This window comes from Numenius arquata, chromosome 8 (genome assembly GCF_964106895.1).
Source record: "Numenius arquata chromosome 8, bNumArq3.hap1.1, whole genome shotgun sequence".
In the NCBI taxonomy this organism is placed as follows: Eukaryota; Metazoa; Chordata; class Aves; order Charadriiformes; family Scolopacidae; genus Numenius; species Numenius arquata.
Window position 1 is genome coordinate 37,145,922 of NC_133583.1, and position 16,971 is coordinate 37,162,892.

The window sequence follows — 16,971 nt, forward strand, 5'->3', positions numbered from 1 at the left end:
TTTCCAGAGCGGGAGTTCTCTGTAGGAGAGTGCGGCTTGTGGAGGGATAGACCCGTTTCAAGGGAGATTCCCTTACCCCTTTGAGTATCGTCGGTTTTATAGCTATTACTCTTTTATTAAAACACACACACACACAACACATTGATTTCCATCCAAAAGGGCTAATTACATTACTTACAGTAAATAGCAGCCCTGCTGTCCAGGGTCTAGTGTGCCAACAGAGAAAAAAAATCCCGGCTTATTTCACTTGATTGACTTCATCTTTGTGTGAAATTGTGTTTTATGAGCTGTATTCTGGCACTCGGAGGAATGTAGCAACATTCAATCTGCAAATAACATCAATTTTAGCTACTTAGGGGGAAAGCGAAGGGAGGAAACTGGCTGCCTGAATCTTGGGTTACATGGAAGAGGTGACTCGAGGAGCCCCTGAGGATGTCTCCGGGATGCTTTGGAAAGGAAGTGGGGGCTGGGGTACTTCTTTCACTAGTCGCGCTCGGGTTTGGTGTGGAGCGTCCCCCAGGGAACAGGGAGCGCAGAACTGCCGCCAGGAAGATCCTTCAGTAGGGATCGAGGTGTCAGGAAACAGCCGGCAGCTGTTCCAGGGAAAGGCAAGGAAGAGCGGTGTGAAAAGTAAGTAGGAAAAAGGGAAAAGGAGGCGGGGGGGGGGGGGAGCAGAGAGAGAGAGATTAGCCGGGTAGGAATCCATCGCCTAGTCCCCCGCACACAATGATCACTCGCAGCCGAGAAGCGGGCGAGGGGAGATACCCCCCACAAGAGCATCCCCGGGTGGCTCCGCGCCCGCCCGCCCGCCCGCCCCGTCGGCGGCCGGGGCTGGCCCCGAAGTCTTTCCGCGGAGGGTGCCGGAGGTCCTACTGCGGCCCGGGCGGGGTTCCGCGGGGCCGATGCTCCCCGACGGCAGCAGGGCGCGTAGAGCCCCGGTAAGCGCTCGATCCGCCCGGGACCTAGGGGGACGATGCCGTGTCCTCCTGCCTCCGAAGCGCTCCCCCCCCCCCCCAACCCGCGGCCGCCGGGCCCGGGGAGCGGTCTGGCCGCTCCGCTCCGTCCCGCCTCGGCTGCCCCACAACGGCGCTTCTCCTCCCTCTCCACTTCCCGCGGCGGTGCCAGCCCGAGGGACCGCGGAACGGAGCTTCCCCCGGCGCGGAGCGTCCCCGGGGAGGGGGGAGCGGGGCCCCCGGGCCACCCTGCCCCTCGCCAGGCGCCGTCGCCGCCAACTCCCGGGACTCCGTGTTTGGGGGAGGTAATAAACCCCACCCCACCCACAGCCCCGACTGTAATGTTTGTCACTGCTTGCCCATCACTAGGGGTTGAGAGGAGTATGACAGGTCTTTGTTGTCTGAATAAAAATCAGTGGCAGCTCAAGGGAGAGAACTCCTCCTACTAAATTATCAAAAATGGGCTGGCTTTAGTCTCTTAACAAATTGGACAGAGCTCCGGAAAGCAGCAGTCCCAAATCCAACCTACAGGCACTGGGAACTTTAAAGCAACCAGGGACTGCTGAAAATAGCACTTCTTTTTGCTTTCTTTGTATTCAAAACTATATCCTTTCCCGAACGATTCTACCGCCCCAGGTCCAAGTCTCTCCAGTCAGGAGCCCCAGCTCTCCAGAACAGTAACAGATCCTTTAGCTCGCTTTTATTATTTTATTTTTAAAATTAATTATTGTTGCATTTTCTCCCCCTTGTTTGTTTTCTGCACATCTTCAGGAAGCCCTCGGTGCTTGTGCAAAGAGAAGCTCCTATTGCAACCTCCCTCCCTGCGCTGTTGCGCCTCGGTGTAAACATTTTGGATGATCTAAAGACTCTGGGGTCTGTATATGGAAATAGTGGGGTGCAGAGCAGAAGAAAATACTTGTCCTTTCCGTCCCCCAGCCATGCTTTTCCACGGGATCTCCGGAGGCCATATCCAAGGAATCATGGAGGAGATGGAGAGGCGATCCAAGACCGAGTCCCGCCTGGCTAAGGGGGGACAGATGAACGGCCGAGAAACGGTAAGAGAGGAGGCGGCACTCTTTGAAAGGGAGTCCCTGCAAGCATGGACCCGCAGCGGGACAGACCCTGGCTTCGGGGAAGAGAAAGACCCTGCTTCTCCCTGCCCCTTCCCTGCCACCCCTTGCTTGTAGAGACCCTTCCGAGGCTCCCTGTAAACCCACCCGTAACGCTGGGTGCTGTGCTGGCCGGGCTCAGTTACGCGTTTGTCTGACCAGTGTTGTTGCGTGTGCCCTCTGGAGTAACGGGGAAAAAATATTTTAAATCCTAACAGAGACGTTTTTTCGGTCCCTACAGCGAAACAGCCTTCTGCTCCCTGCTCGGCTCGCTGCGGCTGCTCTGCCCCGTCCGAGCAGGGCTGCAGCTGCACTTTCTGAGGTGTACTTTACTTTTTTTTTTTTTTTTTTTTTTTTTCCCCCCCCCGCTCCTGGCACCTCCTAAATTAAACCGCAAACCGCGACCGCTTACTTTTCGTAACCATTTTTGGTCTGAAGCGTGGGATTGATACAAAGAGGCACCGCTCTCTCTGCATGTTACGCCCGCCGACTACTTCGCTAGCAGTAACATCTCCTCTTTTATTAGTCAAAGGATCAAAGTCTTCATAAATGTACTAACGGCTGGCGGCGGAGAAACCGAGTGTCACGCTGTGTTTTGTGCAAAGCCAGACTCCCTTTCTCCAACTTGTAGGGCTTCCGCCGACCGCGCACAGGGCTCTGCGCACAAAGTAACGGCCTGGAAAACTGCTTTAAGACTTTGAGCCATAGGGTCCTTCCCCGCTTCTCTTAAATAAACTCCCGCTTTGTTATATGAGGATTTGCAATGTAAATTCAACTCGCCTTTTCAATTGCTGAGGGGAAAAAAACAAACAAAAAAAACCAACAAAAAAACAAAACCCCAAAAAAGAGGGCGAGGAACACAACTGCAAATTGGAACGTGAGTGCGGGCTTGCCGCTTTAAACAGTTGCGACTTTAGAGCGAGATGTTCGAGATTTTCTTTTTTTTTCCCCCTGTTACTTTACCAGCAAACGCGGCCCAAGTTTACCGGCAGAGCTTTTGTCTCCGCCATCCCCCCCGTCTCCCTTTGTCCCGAGCGACATTCCTCGTGGGGAGCAGATTAATGGGAACTTGCAGAAGTTTGCTGATGAAAAGATGCTAGTTTTAGCTGAAACCAGCCTGTGCCACCTCTCTGCCCACGTCCCTGGCTGGGGTGGTGAGCGTTCGTGGTCACTGCTCTTTACACCGTCCACCTGTCTACTTTCTCTTACAACTGTTTTAAATGGCCTAGTTTTCTTTAGAGACGGGATTTTGGCTGGTTTAAGCACTGGTGAATATTTACCGGAAAACCGGTGCAAGCCTGTATCCTCTGCCATAAACTTTTGGTACAGCAGACCGGTATTTTCCTGCTTTAAAATGCGGTTCTTGTAGAGAGGTCTCAGATTAAAACGCGAAAGTAGCAGGGAAGCTAGAGACTTTAACTTCGGGACCTCAGAAAAGAATGGTCTCTGCTTTTCTTACTGAGGCCTAATTAGTTGCCTTCACATATTGAAATGACATTAGATCGTTAGGAGAGGTTTAATGGGATAAACACGAAAGCTGAATCGCGGTAGATACTCTCCTAGCAGGGATGGTCCCGGTTTCCCCTCAAACCTCCCGCCGGGAGCAGACAGTTTGGTCCCAGAGTTTTGTCTCTTCGCAGGAGCCCCCAGGCCCTGCGCAGGATCCCAGCCCCAGCCCGGAGAACCTGCCTGTCTTTCTCTCCCTGTCTCATCCCCTTGTGGTGTGGTTGTTTTGCAGAACATGCCCCCAATGAGCCCCGAGAAGCCTGCTTTGTGTGCTGGTTGTGGAGGGAAGATCTCAGACAGATATTACCTGCTGGCTGTTGACAAACAATGGCACCTCAGGTGTCTTAAATGCTGTGAATGTAAACTGGCTTTGGAGTCAGAACTCACCTGCTTTGCCAAGGACGGCAGCATTTACTGCAAGGAGGATTACTACAGGTACAGCAATCAGTCCCCGTGGGTTCAAAAACACATCCCCTCACAAGGCATTATGAACCGAACAAGGCTCTTTTCTCCACACGGGCTTTCAAAGGTAGCTTTTCGCAGTCAGCGATTCCTTAATCCGGTAAACGTGTCCCCTCCAAAAAGTCTCGCACGTTTAAAAACTGAACGGATCGACCAGGGACACCGCCGGTTTGAGCATGCGTGGCCGTACACAAACAGGGGAAGGAGAAGACCTCGGGTCTCCTCGCTGCTCTGCGGTTTCCTTCCGTAAAGACCAGCGTAAGACACAACAAAACTTTCCCTCTGCCCGTAGCTTGCCGGATTTTCCGCGGGCCGGGGACCGGGCCTCGGGGCGGGAGCGGCGGAGCCCGCTGCCCCCTGCCTAGCCCCGCGGGGGGTGGCAGGCGGCCGGGCCCCGGGAGCGGACACCGTTTATCCGTGCGTGTCAGCTTTCCCGGGGTTCAGCTCCCCGCGGTTCTTCTCGTCTATGCACGAACTCCAGGAGAGCGGGGACCGATTCCCACTCCCCCCCCGCCCCCGCCCGGCTTTCTTCGTGCGCACGGGCAGCGGGAGGCTTTTGCAAACCTCCTGAGCGAACAGGTCAGCGTGGCAGAAAGCGCAAGGCGATCACCCTGGGACCCCAGCGCTGGCTGCCCGGTGGTGTTCCCGACAAGTCGGAGCACCGACACCAGGCGGGCCAGAGGCCACAGCCGGCAACAAGGGCCGTCCTGGGGCCGGGGAGGGGGGTGCGACGCTGGCGGGGACAGGCTTCCTGCCGACCTCCCGCGGCCGGGAGGGAAGGCGGGCGGCACTGGGGCAAGGTCTGCCTTTACCTTTCTAGTTGATGCCCATTTTTCTGTTTCCTTCAGAAGGTTCTCCGTGCAGAGATGTGCCCGCTGCCACCTTGGGATCTCAGCCTCTGAAATGGTCATGAGAGCCAGGGAGTCGGTTTATCACCTGAGCTGCTTCACCTGCACCACCTGCAACAAGACTCTGACCACAGGCGATCACTTTGGCATGAAGGACAACCTGGTTTACTGCAGGGCCCACTTCGAGTCCCTTTTGCAAGGAGAATATCCCCCTCAGCTGAGCTACACCGAGCTGGCTGCCAAGAGCGGAGGGCTGGCCCTGCCTTACTTCAACGGCACTGGCACAGTCCAGAAGGGGAGGCCCAGGAAACGAAAGAGCCCTGCCTTGGGAGTGGACATCGTCAACTACAACTCAGGTGGGAAACACAGGCCGAACCTCCCTCCCGCTCCTCTGAAAAGAGCGTTCTCAGGCTTCCCCTCAGCTAGGCAGGGCGTGAGTAACTCAGCCAGGCCAAATCTTGCTTAACCATTGGAAAATCAAACAAACAGCCCTCTGAGGGTTAGAGCGTTTGCGGGAAAGCTAACAGCAGCCCTCCTCAAAGGCTGTCTTTGCCTATTAATGTCAAACACCCAACCTTAGCCACTTCCCAGGGTAAAGACAAAAAAAAAAAAAAAAAAAAGGAAAAGGGAAAAAACCCCAACCCCAAAATCACAGTGTTCTTCCTCTACAGGAACCTGAAATACTGCTATTGTTATTTGTATTTTATTAGCAAAAAGCACTTCACCAGTTAGTCCTCAAATTTGAAGAAAAAAAATAGAATAAAAGCTATAGTATATGGCTCCTACAATGTCAATGCAGTGTGCACAGAACTCGATATAGATATTCATACTAATTAATTCTTCAGGCTAAAAAGTTCTGTTTTACTGGCACATAAATGATCAAATTGTACAAGAGGCCAAGGAATAAACGTTGTTCCCCCTAACTAAGCCCTAACAAATGTAATTAAGGAAAGTGGTTTCTGCTCTCAATGATAGGGGAGGAACAAGTGTTGCCCCGTATTAAATATCTTCCCTAACTACAGTCATTTAAGTACCCAAACCGTGCCTAAGTACACAGTGTTAGGGGCCAGAGATAAAGGAGTTTCAGGTATGATCACGTAGTTTAAGCTGCGTTTCATTAGATGGAAGACGAAAGCAGTAAGGGTAAATCGGAGTTAAAAAGCTGCCGACTCCAACAACTCTTTTAGCGAAACTTAAGCTCCCTATGGACGTTAACGAGGAAAGAAGGGTGTGGGAACGAAGCAAGGGCGGTGCAAGGTGTTTCCCTATGAAATGGGGAGCCGTTCCGGCCGGGGCAGGGGGCTCTGGGCTGGGCAGCGGCGGGGTGCTGCCAACCGCTGGTTCCGCCGGGGAGCCGGGAGAGGGGTCAGGGCCTCCCCTTCCAACAAACGCAGGTCGATAAAAGTGCACCGGTTTCGGCTCGGAGCTCTCTCCACTCCGCCGCCATTGAGATTCATAAGCAATCCTCCACCACCCCCCCGCAAACCCCCTCCATTCCTCCCCCGGCACCTCCTCTGGGGCTGCTTGTGAACGGGCTTTAGCTGGGAACTGGGTAGCTGCAAGGCTATTTCATCTCCTCTGATGCGTAGACCTTGGAGCCAGGGTAATCACTGCGCTAATTGTTCCTTGTTAATTGAAGATGACATTGGAATCCCTGGCTACGGAGCAGTTTCCAATCAATCCTGAAAGCTGCTAAAGAAAAGGGAACCTGTAGCACAGCCCGGATTCATTCAGTCCCAGCTCCGAATGCCGGATTTCCCGTACACCCGCTCTTTGGTCTGCGCTGTCTCCGATCACCACACCATCACCCAAATTCCCCAGATCCCTAAATGGAAATTTTTCTAGGGATAATTTATCGTTAGGATTGGGACCAGAAATTAGGGAAAGATGAAAAGTTGTGGCTATGACAAAACACCCCCTAAACTTCAGGTCAGGACTCAGGAGAGACATTATTTGTGAACGCCGTCATAGTTTTTGTATGCTAGTCTTAAAACTCTCCTTCTTTACAACAACGGGACATATAATTTGTACCACTGACTTCAAATGAGATTAGAAAGCACTATCCATTATGAAAATACAACTCACTTCACTGAGATCTCACAGAATCCTCCAGGCAACGGGGAGAGAGAGAGAGGGAAAAAAACCAAACCCAAAAAACACCCTAAAAACAAACTCGCTCTAATCTGGTACTTTGGACTCAGTCTAGATGGCTGAGAAATTTGATCTGTTAGGGCCATGGTTTTGTTTTGTTTTGTTGTCTGTTTGTTTTTTAAAGTATTATCTAGAAATGTCCAGGGCTGACACATGGTCTCGAGAAAATATAGTTTGCAGCCAAACTGTGCATCCGGTGCAAACGACTCCAGCCCGTTGACCCACTGAGCTCCAGATCCAGGGGGAAGAAAATTAATCTCTAACAGTTATGAAATGAGTTGCGGTGGATGAAATCGCTTCTGGAAAGAAAGAAAGAAAAAATCTCTAAATAATTGGCAGCCACTTTCCTACACGCATTTTTCGTTCCCTGCCCTGTGATTCAGTAACTGCTCTTGCACGTAATCATTTACAAAGGGCAACCAGTCCGCAGCAAATTAAATGTTGGATACATGACTGCCGCCTTCAGAGGGAGAACGGGACACGGGTAAGAACCCATAACCCAGCCCGCAGCCGGGCCCTTTCTCCCGGGCGTTCGCTGCGGTATGTGGTGCCCTTTTGCACGGCGGGGCCAGCGGGCAGCCCCGGCGCAGCCCGGAACCGCGGGTTGGGCTTGCGAGCCGGCGGGGCTGCGCGGAGCCGCCGCGATCCTCCCCTCCCGGCCCGGGCTCCCCGGGGTCCCCTCGCTTCGGAGAGGAGGGACGAGGGGCACAGGAGCAGCCCTGACCCGTACATCGCCTATCTGAGCTAAAGCACATCCGAGCCGGCAGACAGCGCTCGCCTCTGAGCAGGCGACTTCTAAGTTGTATCTAAAGTTTACTCCTGTCACTCGGCGTTTGGTAATAACTGCGAATTTAACCTCCCCAGTAAAGCAACCCCACTGAAACAGTCGTATTCTAGGATGTCCACGCTGATATGGCAAGACGTTATGGAAAACGAATCAGACTTAAAAACAAAACATTGCACTAACTCTGATTAAACCAAAAACTTCATCAAGCTGAGCATAAAAATATGCGTATTCACAAGCGATCCGGCAGTAGCTGGCTCACACTTGTGTGCACATTTTGTTTCAGGGGAGCTGAGTGCAGAGCCAGCATGGAAAATCAGATTCTGCTGCCGGATCTACAACAGCTTTTCTATTCTGTATTTTGTTTAGTAGTTTAATTTCTGTTTCTCAGCTCCTTGGTTGTAAAGTGGAAACACAACAATAAATAACTCAAAATGTTATGAGGTAAAAGCCATTCATACTTGCAAGCTGTCTGGAATTAATGTGAAAAATGGAAGAAACTATTCAAAAGTACTTAAAACATTCAAGGCTTTCTCTATATTACCTCTTATATCATAGAATTAATATGTATTTTGAGGGAAACTGTGTTGACTTATAGCCCACAGGATATAGAAATGAGATGGTGAAGAAGATTTCCCTAGGAAAATATTTTGCACAGCTGTTGCTCAGAGATGTTTACTTTATTTCTTTATATATATATGTGTGTTTGTGTGTGAAAAATATGAAGAGTTCACTTGAAGAATTCTTGGCAATAAAAAGCAAACTGTTCTAGCTCTTTCCAAAGCAAAATTAAACAACCCCCCAATCCCTCTGCAAAGAAACAAGCAATAACGTCTTGCCCGATTTTTTGCTTTCCCTTAGCTCTCCAGGCTATAGTGTAAAACTCTGCTCCATGATGGCCAAACCACATAATGCTGTGTCACCTATGTAAAATAGAGAATGAGCTAATCATTGTATAAACTAGGATTGTCTGAGGATACTTGAGGCCCTCTTCCCATTTTCTCTTGAGAATAAAAGCCAAAATAAAGTAGATCGCAGACAAAAAAGCAGATCACTGAAACAAAGGCAGTAAGCAGGACAGAGGAGCCTGAGGAAGTTCGTGCTGCTACTGTAAACCTGAGTGACCCAAGGAAAACAACACAAACAAACAGCTTGCAACTGTCTGAAGAAAAACCTGAGGACTGAATTCTGGTACTCTGATTTATGTCAGCTCATAAATTATGGCCCACGTAGCTTGACTGAAGGCAGTGTGATTGCTTGTGAAAACAAGTAGTAAATACAATCCAAATCTGGTCTGAAATTGTTTTTAAGGCAGCTTTCAACTCCTGGTATTTTCAGAAGTGTCAGCTTACTTTGTTTGAAAGCGCAGATATACTTCTTACCAAGACTAGAAGCGAATCTAGCTATAATTAAATATTCACCTGATTTTCTGTCAGTGTTGTCTTACCAGCATCTGTTCATGCTGACTTGTCTTATAATTCAAAAGAGAAAACACCTTCAAGAAGCTTTTTATTTTCTCCTGGTTTCAAGTTGCTTTGCCTCTGTTTTTAGCACTGTCAACATCAGTCTCTGTATTGTGTGCTTTCCTTTCCCTCTTTCTCCTTCTCTCTCTTTTTTTTTTTTTTTGAGAAATAGGGATCAACTAGGCCTATTAAGTAATCCAATAACTATTGCAAAGCTGTTCAAAAATTTAAAAGAGCAACTAATGAAACTTGGCCTAGTTTACAGACATTCTGAAACTTCTTTAATTAGCTGTTCTTTAATTAATATTCCCAGGTATGATGACATCATTAATTTTTTCCTGTGTGACTGAGCTATCTCTATAAATTGGTAACCCTTTTTTTTTAAGCCGAACAGAAAAATATAGATGGATTTTTATATTTTTTTTCCCAATACTGCCATTCCTTTCACCAATATGAAGTAATGATGTCGTGGTCCCTGAACAGTTGCAACTCTTGTGTACAATTCACACCCATAAAAGTGTAATCTAAAACAAATTCATCATTCATAGACACTTTGAAAATCCTGAATCAGGGAAACTCTTAAAGTTTTGAGCCACTAGCTGGTTGCTTATAGAAACATCCTAAATCAGTACCAACTAAACTACCGCTGATTAGGGTTGAGATTGAGCGACTGAATCAAGCCTTGGTGCAACTGCTTTCTAGACATCTTTTACAGACGAAGGTCTTTGAGCAGTTCATATAAACTCCCAGGCAGAGTCCAAAAGCATTTATTTTATCAGCAAAAACCTCCAGATTTTATGCTTTCTTGATGAACTGTCATAACAAACTTTCCTGCTGTATATCTTTTTTTATAGGTGCTTGTGATTTGGGGGGAAAAGCTCAGGAACATTCAAAATGCTGGTTTGACCTTTATTCTTCTCTCAAGCTAAGAGTGTTTCAATGAGTGAGATTTCAAAATCTGAATGAGATTTCAAATGACTCTTTGAACGCCCAAAGCAAAACCATCACCACAGGGAAAAGACTTGTTTGAAAATAAATGCCAAAGGAGAGAGAACTTTTTAAGTCTGCCCTTAGTAGGTACAGGCCTGGGGGACATAGCATGTTTTAAGAATAGGAAAAGGTCATCTTCTGGATCTTTTTTGTCTCATTTAATTACCAAATCGGTACTTATCCTTGCATCATCTTAGCCCTTCCTTTCTTGCTTGCTTCCTTCCTTCCTTTCAAACAGTAAGTGACTCAAGATTTTTGCCTTGATTCATTTACCCTACGTGACGCATGGCCACTAACTCCTTGTTTTATTTCGTTTATTGGACAGGTTGTAATGAGAATGAGGCAGATCACTTGGACAGAGACCAGCAGCCTTATCCCCCATCCCAGAAGACAAAGCGCATGCGCACCTCCTTCAAACACCACCAGCTTCGCACCATGAAGTCCTACTTTGCTATCAACCACAACCCAGATGCCAAGGACCTCAAGCAGCTTGCCCAGAAAACAGGCCTGACCAAGAGAGTTCTGCAGGTAAGAGGCCACATCACAGGCTTGATGGAATTTTTCCCTACCCCTGCCAGTCAATAGCATTTCCCTTACGTGTAACGATAGTGATATATGTAGAAGTAGTTTTGCTAGGTGTGTCCCTAGTGGGTGTGCAGAGGGGTATGGTATTACATGGCAGCAGTGTCAAATGCACGCCCTACCAACCCCAAGGCAGACAAATACTAAAATGTGGTTTGTAATTAGTTGCATCCTCAACATGAGGAAACTGTCTCCAGAGTCTACCTACCCAGTAGATATCCTGGGATCTGTAGTCTCTCTGTGGTGACCTTATTAAGGGTAGACGTAGCAAATCTATTAATTTTATACACACTGGGTGAAGCCTTTGGGCTCCCCTGAAGTAGCTGATGTGGCCCCTCAGTGAGCAGATCTCCCGATATATAGGAAGCAAGCTTTGAACGATATGATCCTCCAGGACCAGCCATCTCCCTCTTTCAATGCCTGTTAGACAACTGATACCATTAAGGGCCTACATAGTAAAAAGTCACTTCCCTGTGAAGGACAGCCCAGCAAATTACATTTAAAAAAATCCCTATATGGTGTGTGCTAGCTCAGTGACGTTAAAGCAAAGTGTGTATTATATGCAGAGTCACAAAGAAAGGCAGTGATTGAGGTAGAAGGAAAATCTATTAGCGGCAATTCCTTTTCTGTGTTACATGTCACCTAACACATTTTCAGTGAACCTTACAGAACAGAAAGACCCATTGTTGGTAGGTGACCCATACCAACAATCTGTGCGATAGGGATGGTGTAATTACCCCTCCTTCCTCTTCAGTCTTTTAGAAAAATCAAGACACACTTCAGCCTTGGCAAAAATCTGCTCATTCACCCTTTGCCTCAATCTTTAGCACATGTCTTGACCCCAAACCTACCCAACCCAAGAATATACCAGATGGCCATCAAGAAACTTGCTTTCCTTGGGTGAGCGAGCGAGCAGATTTTGCTTAAGGCTGCTCTACAAGGTCTGCACGCTGGGCTGCAATGCTCCAGTGAGCACCCGCAGCGCTGGGCCTTGTGCTCAGGGTCCCACCTGTGAAAGAGTCAGTACTACCAGTAGCAAGTGAAGCTGTAGAGTGACTGAGGAGATTTGCCACTCAAAAACAAACATCCAAAAATGACTTAAAAGCAAAAACAAAGACAAAAATAAGCAAAAGAAAACAAGCATCGGTAAAGAAATCAATTGGGATTGGTTTGCAGGTTTGGTTTCAAAACGCAAGAGCCAAATTCAGAAGGAACCTTTTGCGGCAGGAGAATGGGGGTGTCGATAAAGCTGATGGCACCTCACTTCCGGCACCGCCCTCAGCAGACAGCGGCGCACTCACTCCACCCGGCACTGCGACCACTTTAACAGACCTGACCAATCCCACTATCACTGTAGTGACATCAGTGACCTCTAACTTGGACAGCCACGAATCCGGGAGCCCCTCACAAACTACCTTAACGAACCTTTTCTAACATTTCAGTTGGTTTTTTTTTTTTTTTTTTTTTTAATTCTTACTCTTCTTCCTTATTATTATTATAATTATTATTTTTATTATTTTCAAGCCTTTTTTAAAAAAAAAATACAAACCCACAAAATATTTGGGAAAATAAACAGCTTGATGTGTAGCATCTGCAGCCACTTGGCAAATGAGTTTGAAGTAATATGTTGCTATAATAAACAAACATTTACTGTTGTTAAATTGTACTAAAATTTTTTAAATTAATTGAATAACTGAAGAGAAAGTGATGAATAATTCTAATAAGTGCCTCTTAAAATTGTATGTTACTTATTTCCAGAACCTTGAAAAAATTATTTCTACCACAAAAAATGAAAGAAGATTCTTTCCGGTCCTTGATAACCAGATAAAAATCAGTTTAATTATAGCCAAAAGAATCCTGCTTCAGGACTGTGTGCTCACTTACAGCATCTAAGAACCTCAAATTTCATTTTATTTTTATAATGCATCTAAAAGCTTTGTATGATTTATTTTTAAGATATTGAAAAATAAATACAAAATGAATTAAACTAATAACTGAAATAGTCAGACTGCAAGTGCCAGTGCTTTTTTCTAATGCATTAATCACAAGCCTGACCTTCCCTGAGCACTGCGGAGTTTCACTGGGATAGCTGAATGCTCCTCTCCCAATTCTTCACCTAGCTGGGACATCCTTGGCCACCACTGAAAGTTGTGCCTGGATGGAGGGCTTGGAGAGAGAGACCCCATGATGAGAGTGCATGTAGTTGAGCATGGCAGGATCAGACTGTTGATCTCCAAATTTGTGTCCTGTACATGAAGGAGGCAAGATCCGGGAAACACCCTCCAGAAAGTGCTCACTCCTATAGGGATGTTATTAAAGTAATAACAGAATAACAACTCAAGTGAGGAGCCCTACTGAATTGAAATATTGCATAGGCAAGGTTTTTCATTTTTGCCTGCCAAGCAGTTCTGATTTGGAATTAAAAAATAAAAAAGTGTCGTTCGCTACACAGCCTTGATGCCGTACCATTAAAGCAAGCAGGAGGTTGCCCAGCTACTTTAGTGAGCACAAAAATAATTTCCAAGAAGACTTATGTGTGTGTACTGTTAAAATGAGTTTTTGATAAATCATACTTTTTTTCAGGGAAAATGGAAATAAGCAAAATATAATTTATTAAGATGTTTAAGGAAAATATTTCAGTACAATTTATTCATTTGACTTTTGAATTTACTATTTTGAATTTACTCTAGGTGTTTCCTGAGATTGTATCAGACACTTTGTTTAACACATGGACTTAAAATCTTTAGTTCATTAATATCTCTAACGTATACTTTAACTTTTTAAACTTTGTATAAAAGAAAAAATGTTAGCAAAACTTCTTGCAAAAATGGAAATTGGCAGTGAATAATTTTAAAGCAGATAAACTCAGAAGCCTTGTGGATGCTGATCTGAATACATTTCTTAGTTTACAATAGTGATCTTTCTTTTTTTAATTTTATTTAAGCTAAAAGTCTGAATGGTCTGGGCAGTGGTGAATGTTCATTTGTATCCTTTTATTGTAGTTGAACACCAATTAGATTGTGGAGAGTCTCAGAAACAAAACTGAACAAAATCCAGTCAAGATCTATGTCTTGCTTTTAGTGGATTGTTAAGAATAACTTTGCACATATACCCCACTTTTTAGACACCATCAAATCTTTTTTGGTGGTCAAAGTGGCTATTTAATATATTTTAAAGGTGTCCTTTTTGGCTGTATAAATGTGTGGTTACATATTGACAGTTCACTGCCCACATTAAAGTGCATTATTGTAATTTTTGCTCAGGGTTTTTAGAAAATTAGCACAGAAAAGTAGCTTATTTTTAAAAAAAGATGATGGAAGAGATGTTAACACTGTAATAGAAGAAAGGTGTGTTTGCCATTATATATTTAGCAAGTATGGTTATCATCTTCTACGGATATTAAATCTTGACTTTTCCTATTTCTATTACCTTATGGGCATTTACCACTAACCAGACCAAACGACCTTGGTAAGGCTGAGATCTTTATTAATACACTTTTACAGGTAAAAATATTGATACTTATAAATTTTGTTCTTTGACAGAACAATATATGGTACTAGAGATCTACTTTATTAAGTAGACTAATTAAAACTCAGTTCTACTATGTGCCTTATGATATACCTTGGGAGTAAGTTTGTGAAAAATCAGGATATATGTGTTGTTTGTTAAATTAACTGTTTTAAGCCCTTTTGACACCTCACTAGTTTTGTACTGTTTTACCTCTTATTTCTGAAACTCTTTTTATGGTGTATCCTGTTAGAGGGGACAAACATGTCATAGAAAGCAGTTGTGCACTCTTTCAGATATAGTTGATAAATCCAATAATCTTATATATTGAGCTTCGTGTTTATAGTACAGTAAGTGGTCTAGCAAAATTGTCCATGTTTCTTTGTTTATTGATAAATGCATTGTATAGAAACTATTTCCCCTAAATATTTATGGACCAAACAATTGTGATATATCCTATTAAATTTGTGTGAATAAACCATTTTGAATCTAAAGAGTTTTATTTCCCATCAGTTTTTTTTTTCTTTTTTTTTTTTTTAATTTAAAGTCTTCATGTACCAGTGCGTCTCTGCTTTTACGGTACCTGTGAACAATTGGTATTAAACACGGAAACACAGCCTTTTAAATATTTTAAAATATGGTCCCTTCTTAGGTTTTCAATTTCTTCATATTCAGTGTATATGCTACTGCTGGTGCAATTTAGATTTTAGCCTTTTAACCCCCTTTTTGAACATGCAAAGTAATGCCCCACTGATTTGATATTGAAACCCTGTCTTAGACTTCTAAAAAAGCCAGAAAACTAGCAGCTAAAGTAATTGCATGAAAAATATAACCTAAATAATATGATGAAATGAACCAAGATTTAATACTAGATATATTGAACACAAAATAGAATTGCAGACCCCGAAAAGCCAGGTTGCTCTGTAGTTTAATAAATTGTCACTATGATTTCTTTCAGGGAGAACAAATCATGGGGCATTACAGCCAAACATCCCGACGTTTGAAAATTCCCTAAAGTATTAAAAGAAGGGGAAAAGTTTGATCGGAAATCCACTGCAGTGAAGACAAAGACAATATTAGGTTATGATAATCATACATTTAAAAATCTATTGAGCCAAAAAATAAAAATTAAAGACTTGATGTCATTTCCTGAATGTTAACAAAACATATGTTATTTTATGGTGTCTAATTAACAGAACTGAAGGCTTCAACCAATTGTGTGGTATTAAAAACAAATTTAGAGAAACTATGTATAAAACCAGAGCAACCTGGCAGCAATCTACCCAGCCCATATTTGAAGAAAACTTTTCTTTAAAAAAAATCACATTTGTCAAGCACAAGTACTTGTAAAATAAAATCTGAGTGCATTCATTCCACTTGCTTGCTAATGTGTACTAGTCATACTAGTCTGTTAAATGGATTTTTGTAAATTCAAAGAGAACTTTTCACTCATTCGAGATCATAGGAATCAAAACCCAGTAACTTTAGTACTATTGTTTCTGAATTCCTCTTTTTTTTAAATAAGACAAATCTGCATGCACTTTTCCATCTGTCACATATAGTGTACATTTCTGTATGATGAATTTCTCTTTGATGTTTCTTGTATAATAGCTTTCATTAATAAACATTTTATTTGATGCAAACATAGTTAACTTTATGTAAACACATAGCTAATTGTTCCAACTAATTTAAACTTTTCTTTTGAAAAGAAGCAGTACAGTGCAGTTCCAATATGTTATATATACCTAAAATCACAAAGAATGAGGTAGCAATACTGTTCCACAGTGTAAAATTATTTCCTTTGGTGTTAACTTTTTAATTTTTTAACTTCTTGTATAAAACTGACGTTTTAAAAAAAATTCCCACCAGCATCAAAAATAAAAAAATCCCAAATTCTTCATCAGTATAAGAAAACATAAATAGTACAGTATGTAAAATCCTCAATGACTTTTAGAGTACAAGGATATAATTTGTGGATCCCTGAGCTGTTTACATGGTCACTATGCAACGAGCAAGTATGTCACAAAAAGTTGGTCCTACGATTCCCAGTCCAAATCACAGATGATTTTTACAAGCCAATAAGCAAGTGTAACAATAACCAATTCTTAGTAATGAGGTTTTGTAACTGTTAAGCAACTATTTGAAGAAAGATTTTTTAAAAATATATTCCTATTTAGCTGTATAGCCAAAGCGTATGTTAAACAAATTAACATATAAAAGACTTGCCAGAAAATCTTTCATTAAGATGACATTTTTATTATATACTAATGAACCCTATGTAATCAATGTAACTTTTATGAATGATGGACATTAAATATTTCACTTACGTGTATCCTCAGCATTTTGCATGTTTTCTTAAACTTTTTCAGTTTCTGAATTCTAAAAAGGAAACCATACCATTATTAACAACATAACACAAAGTTACATGCAGATTACTGCAGTGATCTCTGGAAACCGGTAACCAAGAGTGTTCAAATGGCAATAAAAAGGTATCATTTATTGGTGGCAATTATGGGAAGTATTGTTTAAACAACAGTTTTATAGTATGTTGTAAAGTTCTATTGAAAAAGGTTAGCATGGTGGACTTAATTCAAATCAGCTTGATCAGAAATTTAA

The 16,971-nt window shown here is 43.8% G+C and overlaps 1 protein-coding gene across 2 annotated transcripts; it reads left to right on the forward strand.

Annotated features, from left to right (window-relative positions):
- The first annotated feature begins 401 nt into the window (after positions 1–401).
- Positions 402–16,686, forward strand: LHX9 (LIM homeobox 9). 2 transcript variants are annotated; one of them, XM_074151857.1, is made up of 6 exons: positions 402–630; positions 1,890–2,008; positions 3,801–4,003; positions 4,879–5,234; positions 10,592–10,794; positions 12,025–12,282. In XM_074151857.1, exons 1-6 carry the CDS (start codon positions 402–404, stop codon positions 12,280–12,282), a joined length of 1,368 nt encoding a protein of 455 aa, XP_074007958.1. The 2 variants fall into 2 exon arrangements, with proteins under 2 accessions (XP_074007958.1, XP_074007959.1); XM_074151858.1 differs by lacking the exons at positions 402–630; positions 12,025–12,282 and adding an exon at positions 15,314–16,686 and having other exon boundaries at positions 1,835–2,008.
- The last annotated feature ends 285 nt before the right edge of the window (positions 16,687–16,971 follow it).